The sequence below is a fragment of the Vulpes vulpes genome, chromosome 13 (genome assembly GCF_048418805.1).
Source record: "Vulpes vulpes isolate BD-2025 chromosome 13, VulVul3, whole genome shotgun sequence".
Lineage (NCBI taxonomy): Eukaryota > Metazoa > Chordata > Mammalia > Carnivora > Canidae > Vulpes > Vulpes vulpes.
The window spans coordinates 78,875,186-78,891,179 of NC_132792.1; the positions used below are offsets into that span (position 1 = coordinate 78,875,186).

General features: G+C 36.6%; 1 protein-coding gene across 3 annotated transcripts in view; it reads left to right on the forward strand.

The window, feature by feature from the left end:
• The window catches only part of PRKDC (protein kinase, DNA-activated, catalytic subunit), a 202,131-nt gene that overhangs the window by 1,508 nt on the left and 184,629 nt on the right, over positions 1-15,994 (forward strand). For all 3 annotated transcript variants that reach the window (XM_026011042.2, XM_072734772.1, XM_072734773.1), the window contains exons 2-15: positions 625-701; positions 800-892; positions 2,860-2,934; positions 3,705-3,813; positions 4,324-4,436; positions 4,523-4,622; positions 10,049-10,104; positions 10,192-10,222; positions 10,693-10,850; positions 11,408-11,554; positions 13,274-13,438; positions 13,918-14,086; positions 14,391-14,440; positions 15,048-15,173. In XM_026011042.2, coding sequence (XP_025866827.2) covers positions 625-701; positions 800-892; positions 2,860-2,934; positions 3,705-3,813; positions 4,324-4,436; positions 4,523-4,622; positions 10,049-10,104; positions 10,192-10,222; positions 10,693-10,850; positions 11,408-11,554; positions 13,274-13,438; positions 13,918-14,086; positions 14,391-14,440; positions 15,048-15,173 — 1,469 coding nt within the window. The remainder of the gene's footprint in view (positions 1-624; positions 702-799; positions 893-2,859; positions 2,935-3,704; positions 3,814-4,323; positions 4,437-4,522; positions 4,623-10,048; positions 10,105-10,191; positions 10,223-10,692; positions 10,851-11,407; positions 11,555-13,273; positions 13,439-13,917; positions 14,087-14,390; positions 14,441-15,047; positions 15,174-15,994) is intronic.

Below are 15,994 nucleotides of genomic sequence, written 5' to 3' on the forward strand. Positions count from 1 at the left end.
TCTCCTCTCTTTCCATGTTTCTTCTTCTCTCCTCCGCTGGTAAGGGCCCATGTGAATATATTGGACCCATGGATAATCCAGGATAATTTCCTTTTTTTTTTTTTTTAAATTTTACTTATTTAATCATGACAGACAGAGAGGCAGAGGGAGAAGTAGGCTCCATGCAGGGAGCCTGATGTGGGACTCAACCCTAGGTCTCCAGGATCACGCCCTGGGCTGAAGGCGGCGCTAAACCGCTGACTCCCTGGGGCTGCTGCCCTAATTTCCCTTTTTTTTAAGGTCAGGTGACTAGCAACCTTAATTCCATTTGCAGCCTTAATTTTCTTTTTCTGTGTAAAGTTAGTGTATTCACACATGTTATATCATGATTAGAGCTCAGGTGTCTTTGGGGCCATTATTCTGCTTGTGTCATCCCAGTGGAATATCATCTACAATTTCCTGTTTTCCTTGTTTAAATACAGCAGCCTTAAGTTAGTTTTTAATTTTTTAAATTGTTTATAAGGCTTATGTTATGTAATTATAATTTAATTGCTTATAAGGCTGAATTGAGAAACATGCAGCTCATTTAGGGTGGGTTTATGGGATGCTTCTTGGCGCTCTCTTACCTTATTTATTTTTGTTCAGCATTACAGACTTCCTTAGTTTTTTCCAAAGATTTCGGTTTGCTTGTATTTGTTCGGAAGTCACTTAGCATTGATGAAGTAAGTTGAAGATTTCATTTTCCTTTTCTTATATATTCCTGTATGCGGAAATAACTCTTCTGCTTACCCATATGTAATGTTTATTTCTTTCATTATAGTTTCGTGATTGTAGAGAAGAAGTCTTAAAATTTTTATATATTTTCTTAGAAAAAATTGGCGAGAAGATCACACCTTATTCTCTTGATATTAAGGTAAGGAGAAAAAAAAACGTATCTCATTATATACCAACATCGATTTTAACTTTTGCTGTAAGTTAAACTTGGATTTATATTTTATTCTTGCCTGTCTCATCGAGGATCTTATTTGTGCTTGATTATGGGCTAGAAATGAAGTGGTCTATTCTTTTTAGGTTTACTAAGGTAAGGCCCTTGTCAAGAACTACTTTGATAACTGTTAACTTTTTACATGTAGGAAAATACAATTTTCTTTTTTTTAAGATTTTTTATTTATTCATTCATGAGAGACACACAGAGACACAGGCAGAGGGACAAGCAGGTTCCATGTGGGGGAGCCTGACGTGGGACTCGATCCCCGGTCTCCAGGATCACGCCCTGGGCTGAAGGTGGCGCTAAACCACTGAGCCACCTGGGGTGCCTGGATAATGCTTTTATAAAAAGTCATAGTAAATTAAATTGTGGAGAGATTTCAAAACACTTTAAAAACAGTTTTAAAGAATTCTCCTGCTGGGTACAATTTACATTTCATGCCCTTCATATGTGCTCTTTGGCAGCAGTTTGGAAAGTTTGCCTTTCCTGTGCTTCCCGTTCTCTTCCCACCTGCCTTTCCCAGGTGTTGTCATAATTTACTGTGGAACTGGTAATCATAAATTCAGTTGTTCTTTCTCAGACTTGTTTATACTTTGAGCAGGTGCCACAAAGTAAGTTGTTTTTATTGGTTGTAAATTGCTTCTCATTCTTGGATGCTAAGATTTGATAAAGTATGTATTCAATCTGGGGTAATAGGCATAAATAGTTAATTAGCACATATTTTATATATGTGTTATATATATATTGTATTTTTATAGTTGAGTAAGCTAGAGAAAAAAGTGGTATTCAGAAAATTGTGGGAGAAAATATATTTACAGTACTGTATTGAAAAAAATCTAAGTGGACCTGCGCAGTTCAAGCCTGTGCTCGAGTCAACTGTATCTTAAAAAATTGCTTCAACACTGGGAATAACTAACATTTGTAGAGTGCTTTAGAGTCTGCAAAGTTCTTTCATGTACAGTTTGTCTTACTTAATTTTACTGAAAGTCTGTGAAGTAGGTATCTTTAATCTTTTTAGCTTACAAATGAGACTAAAAAGTAAAGAAACTTCACCCAAAACTTGGAACCAGGTGGCCTCTCTCCGGAGTTCCTCATTGTTTTGTTAGTATGAGCTGTTTTACTGTGGAGTGCCAACCATTTCTCTTGGAATTGCTTTAGTTACCTTGTTAAGTTTTTCATGCTTAGTTTCTTGATATATGGCAACAGGTGCTATGGGAGGTATGCAAGGAAGCATAACTTTTTTTTTTAATCCTGCTTAGGTGTCCATTTACTTTGTGTTTTTGTGATTATTGTTGATATCATTACCATAGCATACTATATACATGCCTTCAGTAATTTTTTGTCTGTATATTTATATACTCTAATATACTCTTTTTTTTTTTTAAAGATTTTATTTATCGGGCAACCCTGGTGGCTCAGCGGTTTAGCGCCGCCTTCAGTCCAGGGCGTAATCCTGGAGACCTGGGATCGAGTCTCGTGTCGGGCTCCCTGCATGCAGCCTACTTCTCCCTCTGCCTGTATCTGTCTGTCTCTCTCTCTCTCTCTCTCTGTGTCTCTCATGAATAAATAAATTTTTTAATTTATTTACTCATGAGAGAGAGAGAGGGGCAGAGACACAGGCAGAGGGAGAAGCAGGCTCCATGCAGGGAGTCTGATGTGGGACTCGATCCCGGGACTACAGGATTATGCGCTGGGCCAAAGGCAGGCGCCAAACTGCTGAGCCACTCAGGCATCCCTCTGATATTATATTTTTAACAGCTGAATACTAAATTGCAGTACATCATAGATTGGTGTTGCTCCTTTCAGAGATGTACTTTTAGCTGTTGTGAAGTTTCAGTTTGAAGAACTAAGATCTTATTGATGATTTCGGTATGTCTCCTTTTAAAACCTAGACTACTTGTACCAGTGTTTACACAAAGGATAAAGCTGCTAAATGTAAAATCCCAGCCCTAGATCTTCTTATTAAGGTAATTTTGTTGTTTCTAAGTACATGTGTTTCATATTAAACCTGTAACTTAAAAAGCAGAAAAATAGAGTTTTAAGTTAGGTTTTGAGGGTGAGATGTTAGAGGCTAGGCTTTGGTCACATAGATGTATGGACAAAATTTTCCAGTCATCACTTCCTAATACTGGGGCCTTTTGCTCTTACTGCCTTCTGGGTAGTAGAGGAAGGATTTGGGGTTGTAAGGGGAATTAAGAGGAAAAATAAGGAATTTACTGCCCCTCTGTTATTCTCTCACCATAACTCTTGAAAACCTAAGGCTGCTAAGAGTTGCCAGAATTCACATCATTGTAGGTCAGAGTTCTTTCTTAAACCTTAGCATGAAAATGGGTCTGTAAATTGTACTTAAGTGCTTCTTGGGCGACTCACTCTCCCGTTTCTCAGATGTATGTCTTTTATTGTATCTCCATTTTAGAGGGTCTTACTTAGGGTCTTAGGGTCTTGTTAGTCCTTGTCTTAAGTGCCTCCAAGAGAATGGTTCTTGTCATGTTGTTGGTTTCTTGGGAAGGTAAACTTAAGTGTACAGCCTCTTCCCCTTTGTAACGTGTTCTACCACCCACCTCAACCTCTGGCTTCTAAATAATCAGGCTAGATAGGAGTGCTGAGAAGCCAAAGACATTCCCTAGAGACATGTGGTTCTGGAGCTTTGTTGTGTAGAAACTACAAAAAGTGCAAAAAAAAAAAAAGCCTTGTTGTTATTCTCCTGTTTAGACAATGCTAGTTTTTATTATTTTAGTTACTTCGGACTTTAAGAAGTTCTAGACTCATGGATGAATTTAGTATTGGAGAATTATTTAATAAATTCTATGGAGAACTTGCATTGAAAACAAAAATACAGGATACAGGTGAGATGTTTCAAACGTTAATTTTAAATATTTTAATAAATTGATGTTAAAAATTTAGTGTAAAACTTACGTTTTCTCTACCAAAGCATTTATATGTTCTACAGAGGAATTCTTTTTGCTGAGAAAAAAAAAAATCCAAATAAAAACGTGTAAAATTCTGCTTATAAAAGTTTAGTCTTTATGAAATGATTTCTTTGAGTAGGGTCCACACTCACTGTGAACTCATGACCCTGAGAGTAAGAGGCGCATGCTCTATGGATTGAGCCAGGCAAACACTCCATGAAATGATTTCTTTAAATAGAAAACACAGAAAAGAAGAAAACTCACAACATATGTCAAATGTAACTTAGTTTACAACAGTAGATTGGCATAAAATTTATCAGGAAAGAAAGATTCTGGTCCTTAAAACTAATATTTTCTGTATCTTCGAAATTAAACATTCTTTGACTTTGTTATACACTTTTATTTATTTAAATATAATTTTTGACTTCTTTAAAATTTATTTTTCAGTATTAGAAAAAATATATGAGCTTCTAGGAGTATTAGCTGAAGTTCATCCTAGTGAGATGATAAATAATTCAGAAAAACTGTTCCGGGCTTTTCTGGGTGAACTTAAGATCCAGGTATGGCAAACTTTATGCTATTCTGCTTCCAAAGATTTCACTGTGTTTTTCTCTTTTAATGGTATCTTCTTTAAAACATTTTTTAGATGACATCAGCAATAAGAGAACCCAAACTGCCTGTTCTGGCAGGGTGTCTGAAGGGATTGTCTTCACTCATGTGTAACTTTACCAAATCCATGGAAGAAGGTATTGTTTGACTTTACTTGATTTTCTTCTTATTTCGAAAGCTATAATTCTAAAATGAATTGCTAGTTTATTTCTTTGAACTTTCAAACCAATTGTGGATTCACCATAGTTGTGAAAATTAATATAGAGAGGTTCCATTTGTCCTTAACCCACTTCCTACTAGTGATGACCTTTTCTATAACTAGTCCGGTAGCACAACCAGGATATTGACATCGATAAATCTACCAACCTTATCCACATTTTACACATTTTACACAGTTTTATGTGCATACGTTTGTGTATGTGTATTTCATTCTCTGCAGTCTTTGATGTACAATTTGTGTATGTACCAGTGCAGTCAAGATACTAAACAGTCTGCCACCATAAGGAGCCTTCCTGCTATTCTTTCATAGCCAGTCACACTTAAGTGAATGACCCAGGTGCCCCTGAAATCATTTAAGTGCTATGCTTTTCCACACATATTCTAGAATAACTTTGTGCCTACAAAACACCTTACTTGGATTTTGATAGTCATTGCACCAAACTTGCATATTTATCTGGAGAGAACTGATATCTTTGCTATGCTGAATTTTCCAATCCATAACACAATTTCTCCATTTATTTAGGTCTTTGATTTCTTCATTATTAGGATACAGATTCTTGCCTATGAATTTTTTTATTTTTTAAATATTCATTCATCCATTCATTCTTTCATTCATTAATGAGAGACAGAGAGAGAGAGAGAGAGAGAGAGAGAGAGGCAGAGACACAGGCAGAGGGAGAAGCAGGCTCCATGCAGGGAGCCTGAAGTGGGACTTGATCCCTGGTCTCTAGGATCAGGCCCTGGTCTGAAGGTGGCACTAAACCGCTGAGCCACCCGGGCTGCCTCTTGCCTATGAATTTTAAAGTTTGTTTAGTATGCTTTTCTTTATTGTTATCAATAATGTTTCCTTGTAATATCTCAGTTTTAGAGTATAAACTAAGTTAGTGTTATGTGCATTATGAAATTCATTTCTTTTTAAAAGGCAGTGTAAATTTTTAACCCTACGAGATTCTTTAGGCAATAAAAAATTCCCTATCTTACGATTTCTGTTCAAGTAATTGCCAAATTTTTCTACCTCCTGTGTATTTGCTTTTATTAGATTGAAACTTAGGAAATTCCAGTGTCCAATATTTTTATATTCCAGTATCCAATGATTTTTGACCTACAAAAACAGTGATTTGATGTTTCAACCTAATATTTTTACTCATCCTTTTATTGCTTACCAAAGATGTAGTTGCTCTATATTATTTCTCTTTATTTTCTTTCTCATCTGTCCCATATTGTATTGCCAGCTTCCCATTTCATCAGGTTGCTCACAGATCACCTATTTGAAACCTTTATGGTTCCCCTGAGATGAGTCACTTCCTCTGGCTTTTGTATTCTTCTGTTACAGTACTTCCTATGATGTGTTTTTAATTTATTGGGTCATAACCAGTAAACCAGTGTTTATTTCTGTCACTTGAGCCTGCTGGCAGGTAATGTTGCTGATTTGTCTTTGTATTTGCTTGGCATATTAATTGATATTTAGTGAACATCTACAGTTTACAAAAAATAACAGCACTTATTTTATTGTTCATTTACCATGTGCTAAATACTATTCTAGAATAGTGCAAGGAAAATGCCAGTAATAATTCTCTACGACAGGTAATATCTCTATTTTCTAGATCAGGACACTAGAACTAAGACAAGTTACTTGCCCAAAGTCACACAACTGACATGGTAGCAGAGTAATGGCTCTCAGTGATGTCCTCATTCTAATCCATTGAAGCCTCTAGAAAGGAACACAGCCATGCTGACACCCTGATTTTACCTCCGTGAGACCCATTTCAGATTTCTCATCTGCAGAACTGTATAGTAACAAATTTGTGTTTTTTTAAGCCACTCACTTTGTGATGGTTTGTTATAGCAGCAATAGAAAATTATGTAACCAATAAGTGGCAAGACTAGGATTTAAGCATTGGTCTGAGGCAGTAAATTTTTTTTTTTCATCTTAAAGGTTATTTATTACTTATTTAAGGGAAAAAAGGAAGTACTCATGCCCATACACGTGAGCGGGGGAGAGAAGAAGCAGGCTCCTCGTTGAGCAGGAAGCCCCTGTGGGGTTCGATCCTAGGACCCTGGGATCATGACCTGAGCTGAAGGCAGACGCTTAATAGACTTGGCTACCCAGGCACCTCCTCTGAGGCTCTAATTTATAGTTTTCCTGTCATGCCATGATAATGTGACATCAAGCACTAAATACTAATACTGATATTTTCATTCATACAGTATGTGTTTCTTGGGTGTCTTCTATGTAAAAAGTTATGAATTAGGTGTTAGACTCAGTAGTTAGAATCACCAGGTTTCTACCATCGTGAACTCAGTCTAGTAGAGGAAACAGACAATAGATGAACAAGCTATTGTAGATTTTAGGGTTTAGTTATGCAAACAGGTTGGGTACAGTGAATAGGAATATCAGAGTATGAAGAAGGTAGAGGATGTATATAGCCCGCTGGTTCTTTGCGCAGTATGTGGGGTCAGTGTGTGAGGGGCTTCTGAGCTTGCATTTCATTCCCAATGGCAGAAGAAACCATGTTTTTTTCTCCAGTGAATAGATATGGGCTAGTTGATGTTTTACAAGGGTCTACTTGACTGCTATTGGGTATGAGATTTGTTTTAGTGTAGGATTGAGAGACTTGGCTCTTAAGTGTGGCTGCAAGCAACTGAAGTTGGTGCAGTGGTGTTTAAACTGGGTTGGACAGGTTTTAGGTAATAATGTGGCTTTCTGTTTTGGACATGTTGAACCATAGATGCCATGGGATGTCTCAGCTTAGATGTTAAGGGTACAGTTGTATACTTAAGACAGGATCTTGCAGGAGGAATTAGACTTTAAGATATAAATTTGGCAGTTTTCAGCATAGAGGTATTATGTTAGGCTGTGAATGTGAGCAAGATTAGCTGGGGAGTGGGTACAGAGAAACTGGGGCAAGGATGTAAAGGTGCTTTGCTCTGTGTGGAGTCTGAATACAAAGCCACCAGAGCTGCAGAGTGGGTCCACCTCAACAAGGGTAAAGTTCAGTTGAGTGTCAGAGGACAAGCTAGGCAGAGCAGGTTAAGGAGTAGTAAGGTGAAGACAAGGTGGAATGGAAGGGAGGAAGTGGAGGCTATCAGCAGAAAACCTTTTAGAGGAATCTTAATGGAGGAGACCAAAGAAACATGGGATAACTGATGGGAGCTATAGGAGAAAGGGTTTTTAGAAGTAGGTACCAGAATTTGTATACTCAGGTTCCTAGCCGCACTATCCATAATAGCTAAAAGGGAGAAACAACCCAAGTGTCCATCAACAGATGAATGGATAAACAAATGTAGTATATACACAGAATATTATTCAGTCTCAGAGAAGGAAGGAAATACACTCCTCTGCTATAACACGTGGGCTTGAGGACATTCTGCTAAGTGAGGTAAGTCAGTCACAAAGGTATAAATACTGTATGAGGTAGCAGGAACAGGGAAATTTATTGGTTCAGAAAGTAGAATCGGGTTACCAGGGGGTGGGGGTAGGGGAGTTAGTGTTTAATGTGTACAGCCTTGGGGATCCCTGGGTGGCGCAGCAGTTTGGCGCCTGCCTTTGGCCCAGGGCGCGATCCTGGAGACCCGGGATCGAGTCCCACGTCGGGCTCCCGGTGCATGGAGCCTGCTTCTCCCTCTGCCTGTGTCTCTGCCTCTCTCTCTCTCTCTCTCTGTGACTATCATAAATAAATAAAAAAATTAAAAAAATATGTGTACAGCCTTTCTGTAGGGGATGATGAAATTTTTTTGGGTATAGGTAATGGTGGCGAGTACACAATAATGTGAATATTTAACACCACTGAATTGTATGTATACTTACACGTGGTTAACATGGTAAATGCTTCATTATGTATATTTACCACAACAACAAAATAAATACAAGAGCATGTTTGTCGAGGGAGTGGTCCACTAGAAGGCAGAGGTGGAAAAAAAAAAAAGGCAGAGGTGGACACAGGAGAGTGGACAGTGGGAGGCGGAGTCTAAGGAAGGTCATAGAGGTGATGTCCATTCCCACAACTGGGAGCTCAAGCCCTGGCGTTCCTGCACCTCCCTGTGTTCACCTGAGTCCACACATTCTAGACCAGCTATGCACTGATGAGTACCTCGTGCCTTTGAGTCTGTTCACCTGTGTTTACATGGTCACTTTCTTTTTTTCTTTTTTTTTTTTTTTACATGGTCACTTTCTATTAGTATCAGAATGACCTTTTTATGAATTAGTTCCTATTCTTTTAGGTCTAGCTCAACTGTTGTCTGTAAATCTTGTCTTGAATACTCAGAGCTGGAAGAAATCTCTCCTTATATTTAAAATCCCAAAGGAGCTTTTAAAATATCTCTTTTATGGAATGATCCTACAGATGTGCTGATGTGTCAGTCCTCTGAAGCCCTCTCTGACCCCTTCTCTTTCTGTCTTCTGTCACAGTTGGGCTCTGTTTTTAAATGTATCAGTCCTTTCAATCAAAGTAAACTATCTTTGAGCTTTTGCTGTTTGCAAGTCTCTGTTCCAAGGTTAGATAACTTAGCGATAAGTAAAGCTTGATTTCTGGACAGCTGTAGTGAATACTGGTGGGAGACAGTTAAATAGTAGCGATGTCTGTCAGGTCAGCATAAGAGCCTTGGGTTATACTTGTGTAGCTGCTTTCTCTTTAGGTAAGTTTATTAAGGTCAAAGATCACATTTTATTCATATTTGTAAATACCATAGTAATTTGGCATGTGTCGTATGCTAAATACAAGCCTGGCAGTACAGGGATGATGATCATGTGCTTGACCTTTTTTTTTTTAATTTATTTTTTATTTTTTATTTTTATTTTTTTGACCTTTTTTTTTTTTAAAAAAAAGATTTTATTTGACAAAGAGAGAAACAGAGAGAGAGAAAAGCAGGGGGGAAGGGTAGAGGGAGAAGCAGACTCCCTGGTGAGCAAGGGGCCTGATGCGGGGCTTAATCCCAGAACTCTGGGATCATGACCTGAGCCAAAGGCTGATGCTTAACCATCTGAGCCACCCAGGCACCCCATGTGCTTGACCTTATATAATCTTCCATACGACTATCAAAGAAGCTATACAATGTTCCTTTTTATAGATAAGAAAACTGAAGCTCTGAGAGATTACCTAACAGAGCTTGTAAGTGATGAGGTGGATTTGAAACCCATGTCCTTGTAACTCAACATTTTCTTCTTTCTTTAATGTAATAATAATGTCAGCAGTCATAGCTTGCAGCTCTCCAGCTGAAGTGAATGATAGAAGACATGCTTCCTGTATTCAAGGAAATAAAACTGTTGGTTGTAAAGCATTTGTGAGGTTTGTCAGATGGTACTGTTGGGATTTTTAATGGAGACTTCTTTTTGTTTTTTCCCCAGATCCCCAGACTTCGAGGGAAATTTTTGATTTTGCATTAAAGGCAATTCGTCCTCAGGTAGGATTAATATTACTCTTAATTCTTTCATAGCTGAGACTTGAAAGTTTCAAACCTTGATGGTAATTTTTGAAATTTCTTTAATAGATTGACCTGAAGAGATATGCTGTACCCTTAGGTAAGATTGTATATATAACAAGGTGGAATATTTCAGATTTTTAAATTAATGTCATGATTAAACTTTTGCTTAAACTGTAAGTGAAGTATGTCTTGGGTGTTTCACATACAGTTACTTACGGAGAGGCTTTTGGAGGCTTTGTTTTTGGCACACAACTCCGGTTAGGTGGTCACTTAAATGACATGGCTAAAACAGGGCTACTTTAGAGCATCTTTAGGGGATCCTGATTGTTTGATACTGACTTTATCTAAATAAATCCTGATCCTACTTCTGAACTTAGTTTTGGAGATCACTGGCCTATTGATTCAAGCGTAGGTTCGCAGTGTTAGAACTCTGATCAGGATCCCTAAAGTTATAATGATAGTGGATCTTCATGAACAGTTTTAGTTTTGACATGTACTTGAAGCTTTCTTAGTTTTTGATTCTGCTTTTTGTTATTCTATTTTAACTGATGGTTTTTGCAATTGCAGCTGGCTTGTGCTTATTTACCCTGCATGCATCTCAGTTTAGCACCTGCCTTCTGGACAACTATGTTTCTTTATTTGAAGTGCTGTCAAAATGGTGTAGCCATACAAATGTAGAAATGAAAAAAGCTGCACATTCAGCTCTGGAATCTTTTCTGAAACAGGTATTCAACTTTTATTTAAAAATACTTTTTCCATACAAAAAATTAAATTCAGTTTTGTGCATGCATGTTTGAAAGATGAATACAGGTTGATCTATTAGCTTTTATAGTATTGAAATAGAAAAGCTTGGTTATTAATCGGCTCTGTTTTGTGTTGCCCTAATGAGTCACTGAGTCTGTTACTCCTGAACTCGCTGGCCACTGGGCCTGCATAACTCTGTAGTGTGCTGAGTTATAGACGAGTTCTAACTATGCTTTCATCTTCATCAAGGAGCCTAAATTCAAATCTGGTTTTTGTTCACGTCTTTTTGCATTGGCCTGGTCTCTTTCAGTGCTTTCCTCTAGGAAAAATGCATCACATGTAATAAAGTGTCTTTTCTGAACTTGATGCAGACTAAATGAATTGAAGTGGTAGCTGTTTATCAATAAAAGATATTGTGTAGAATTATAACAATATATTGAAAATATTTAATTAAACAATTCTAGCCTTTTTACACTTTAATAGATTCCTTTGTTTTGCTATTAAATATTTCTAAAATGTAAATATTATGCAATTGCAGATTTCTTTTATGTTGGCAAAAGATGCAGAAATGCATAAGAGTAAGCTACAGTACTTCATGGAGCAATTCTATGGAATCATCAGGAACATGGATTCAAACAGCAAGGATTTATCCATTGCAATTCGAGGATATGGACTTTTTGCAGGAGTATGTCTCATTAATTTATTCTTTTTAGAATAAACACTCATTGTGAGTGTTTAAAAGAATATAATTATTGCATTTTTGAATAGCATCTCATGCTTGTGACAATACTTTGTTACTTGCTTTGTTGTTTCAGTGCCAACTATGTACTAGGATTCTGTAGACATATTCTCTCAAATTTTCATTATAGATTTTTAGGAGTACTATTTCACTTTTAACAAATGAGGAAACTGAGACTTAGAGAAATTAGGTAACTTGTAAAAGAACACACAGTAATTTACAGAGCCAAGATGTAAATTCAAGTCTAAAGACTGGAAAACAGTACGCTTTTTCCACTAAACTGTGCTGCCCACTATTTATGAAGTAAAATTATAATTTATGTCACTTGGTGTTTTAGAAAGAGAGGTTCTTATGACAGAAGTATATAGTTAAGAATATTGTTGGAGTGCTTGGGTGGCTCAGTTGGTTGAGCGTCCAACTCTTGATTTCCGCTTGGGTTATGATCTCAGGGTTGTGAGATGGAGCTCCACATTAGACTCTGTGCTTGGGCATGGAACCTACTCAAGAGTCTCTGTCTCTGGGGTGCCTGGGTGGCTCAGTGTTGAGTGTCTGCCTTTGGCTTAGGTCCTGATCCCAGAGTCCTGGGATTGAGTCCCACATCAGGTTCCCCACAGGGAGCCTGCTTCTCCCTCTGCCTGTGTCTCTGCCTTTCTCTCTAGGTCTCTCATGAACAAAAAAAAAAAAAAAAAAAAAATTCTCTCCCCCCCGCCTTCTTTGTCTCTCTCTTTAAAAAAAAAAAAGTATTAAAAAAAGATTGATAATAACTATAGTTATTTCCTTCTTGGTGGATCTCTATGACTTCTACTTTACAGAGAAAAATGACTTCCTATCTCTCTATGGATTTACCCATTGGTGTCTACTTCCTTTTTCAGGGAAGGAGAGACCCTCTTCCCAGCTTTCTGCTCTCATAACTCATTCCATTTCTGATCATTTCCTCGTTTGCTTCCAGATGATTCTCCCTCCTCTTGCTTTATTTAATCTTCATTTGTCTCTGTTGGCTCCTTTGAATATACGTAGGGCAGAAGAACCAGTATGTGAGAAAGCTCAGAGGTAAATAAGAGCTTGGAATTTTCAACTTTATGCACTATGGTGTAACCAACTTCAATTTGTTCACTATAGAATATGTTTACAGTGTGGCTGGAGCATGATATATCAAGAAAAAGGGAAAGGACGCTAAAAAGATTAACTAGTCAGATTCTCAGGGAAGCTAGTTTAGATCTGAGGTCCAAAGAAGCCTTTGAAAAATCTGAAGCTGGATGGTAGCATTATCAGATTTGTGAGTTACAAAGATGGCTCTGGGTATAGTGTGCAGAGTGGTGTAGTAGTGTATTCCAGCTTTAAGTTTACTTCCTGGTTTCCCTTGTCTAGGTGACTAGCCTCTCGGGGTACAGTCTACATCTTATTTGTCTTTGATGGCTACCAGTGTCTAGAATAGTTGGCTATCAATAGATTCCTTGTATATAAATACATATTTACAATATATTTACAGATTATTTTTAAAAGCATTTTATGAGATTTAAAAGCATATATTGTATTTTATAACTTTGATCTCCATTGAAAAGCTTAATATTCAGCTTATAATCACATGGCTTAATGTGACACCTTAAATATCATTGTTTTGATATTGATAAGATTGATAAAGACTTTTGTTTACCTTTCTGAAAGCCTTGCAAGGTTATAAATGCAAAAGATGTTGACTTCATGTACATAGAGCTCATTCAGCGCTGCAAGCAGCTGTTCCTCACCCAGATAGACACTGTTGATGACCACGTTTACCACATGCCAAGTTTCCTCCAGTCTATTGCAAGTGTCTTGCTTTACCTTGATAGAGTAAGTGAAATAGTTAATTAAACAAAGACAATTTTAACTATTTAATTTCAGATAACTATTTAACTATTTAATTCTTCAGATAACTTGACGGAGTCATATGAATTGTATGCATTTAGTACAGGCACCATTGTGATCAAGGTGACATTTTTAAGTACTTTGTGTTAATAGACTTATTGTCATGAAACTTTTTGTTATCCAAAACAGGAGAAATTTATTACTTATTTTATCTTTCTAAAAGATTAAGATTGCTGCTTTGGATAGAATTGCACCTAAGTATCATTCAGACAGTTTTAAGTTTTACTCTGATTTTTTAGGCCGTCACAATAAATGTTAAGTTTACTAGTGGATTAGATATAAGCCAGGTCTTTCATTTAGCTAATATATATCCACTTGGATTGTAATTACTTTGGATATTTGTATTATTCCTATATTTATCTTTTCCCTCCTCTAACTTTTAGTTTGCTCTCCATTTTTGGTAGGTTCCTGAGGTGTATACACCGGTTCTGGAACATCTCATGGTGGCACAGATAGACAGTTTCCCACAGTATAGTCCAAAAATGCAGTCAGTGTGTTGTAAAGCCCTAGTAAAAGTTTTCCTAGCCCTAGGTGGAAAAGGACCAGTTCTCTGGAATTGCATCAGTACTGTGGGTAAGTGTGGAACTCACCCTTGTTTTTATGATGATGCATGATCATGTTGTTAACATGTTGTTTGATAGAGATATCTTTCATGTCTTTTGATGCCTCTTGGAGAACTAATGTTTTGGTGGATCAAAACCATGTTTTTGCATCCTTTTTTTGAATTTTTTTTTTTTCATCCTTTTGCTTCTGAATCTTAGTAGTCCAAAATTTTAAAGTAAAGATATTAACTAACTTAAAGGAAAAAATTTAGAGGTACAGTTACATTCAGTGAAATAATGGTTTACTTATTTTTGTTTTCATTTTCTTTTCTCAGTGCATCAGGGTTTAATCAGAATATGTTCTAAGCCAGTGATCCTTCAAAAGGTAAATTCTGAATCTAATGTTTTAATATTTAGTCTTTTGTCACTGAAAGTTAGCAGTGATACTGGGGTTTGTGGTCTGTAAATATACAAAAATGGCCTTTTTAGTTATTAGCCATGCCTTACATTCTGAAAAGTCTGGGATATAGTGCCTCTCTATTTTTTCAGGTGAATAAACTTCTCTTGAGTTATGGAACACCCTTAAATGTAACTTTACTATTATTTACATATTTTTGTATGAACGGAATATTTTCTTTCTTGAAACTCTGAGACAAAATGCTTAGTTGTATCATGGGAGGCATATCTTCGTTACTTGAAGTAACAGGAAATAGGGTGAAGTAGGAGATGGACCTGAGTAGGAAAGTGAGATCAATGACTCACAACACATTCCTCATTTTAAATATTTGTTCTTGCACCTCTCTTAGTCCCAGTTAGAAAAATCATGGTTTCTTTTTAAGCTTGCTTTCTTATCCTTTCATGCTATACTGTCTTAAATTACAGTCTCCTAATGATGTTTTAGCTTAGAAAACTCTGAAAGTTAGAATGTTCTAGCAGCCATGCTTATTTTGTGAATCCAGCAGTGTATATTGGTATGTTGTCTTCCTGTCCAGGGTGTTGAGTCTGAACCTGAAGAGTATCGTGCATCAGGGGAAGTTAGAACTGGCAAATGGAAAGTGCCCACGTATAAAGACTATTTGGATCTTTTTAGAAGTCTCCTGAGTTGTGACCAGATGATGGTAAAAATGACTTATTTTAAAGCTATGAAAGTACCCTCGTTCCTCTAATTAGTCTCTATAATTTTACTCTTAGGACTTTGTTTCAGAACTACGTTTTATTAACTTTTTTTTTAAAGTACTTTGAGTAATAAAAAATTAAAATGATATAAGTTAGGAATAAAGTCATAGAAGTCACATAAACGTAATAATTGCTGTAGCTGAGTCCTCGTTTTATCTGTGAGTAGTATGTTTCATGCTAATTTATTCTTCCTAACAGATCCAGCCTCTAGGTAACAGAAGTATAACAATATTGTCACTATGGGAGAACTATTCTTTTATTTGTTAAAGATGAAGATTAAAAAACATAGATCAATCTTACTGATTCAATAGGTGTGAAGAAGATTGGTGCATGGTTATTTACATTATTTATGATTAGAATAATGCCTCCTGTTTGATATTTCTGGTAGATGTTCATTAATGTCTGTTTTATACTTGCTTCTGGCCACCATTTTGTCATAGACCTTGACAAAGCATTATAGCCTAGGAAAGTCTTTGTCTATAGATGATTTCTATCCTGTGAAAAATCTTAGGAGTTTTTAGTTGTTTTCATATTGAGGCAAAATAGTATAGCACTTTTAGTAATTTTACCTATAATATTTCTTTCTTATGTGTGGCGTTAATTATTCCTATGTTTTGAGGTTAAGTTAACATAGAATATTTGACTGAGTAAAGGCAGAGTAATTGGCCTATATTTTTGGAATAGTGGAATAGTTTCACTTAAAAAGAAGTGATAAATTATACTTTTAAATTCATTCTGAGTGTAGGTATACATTTATTCACAT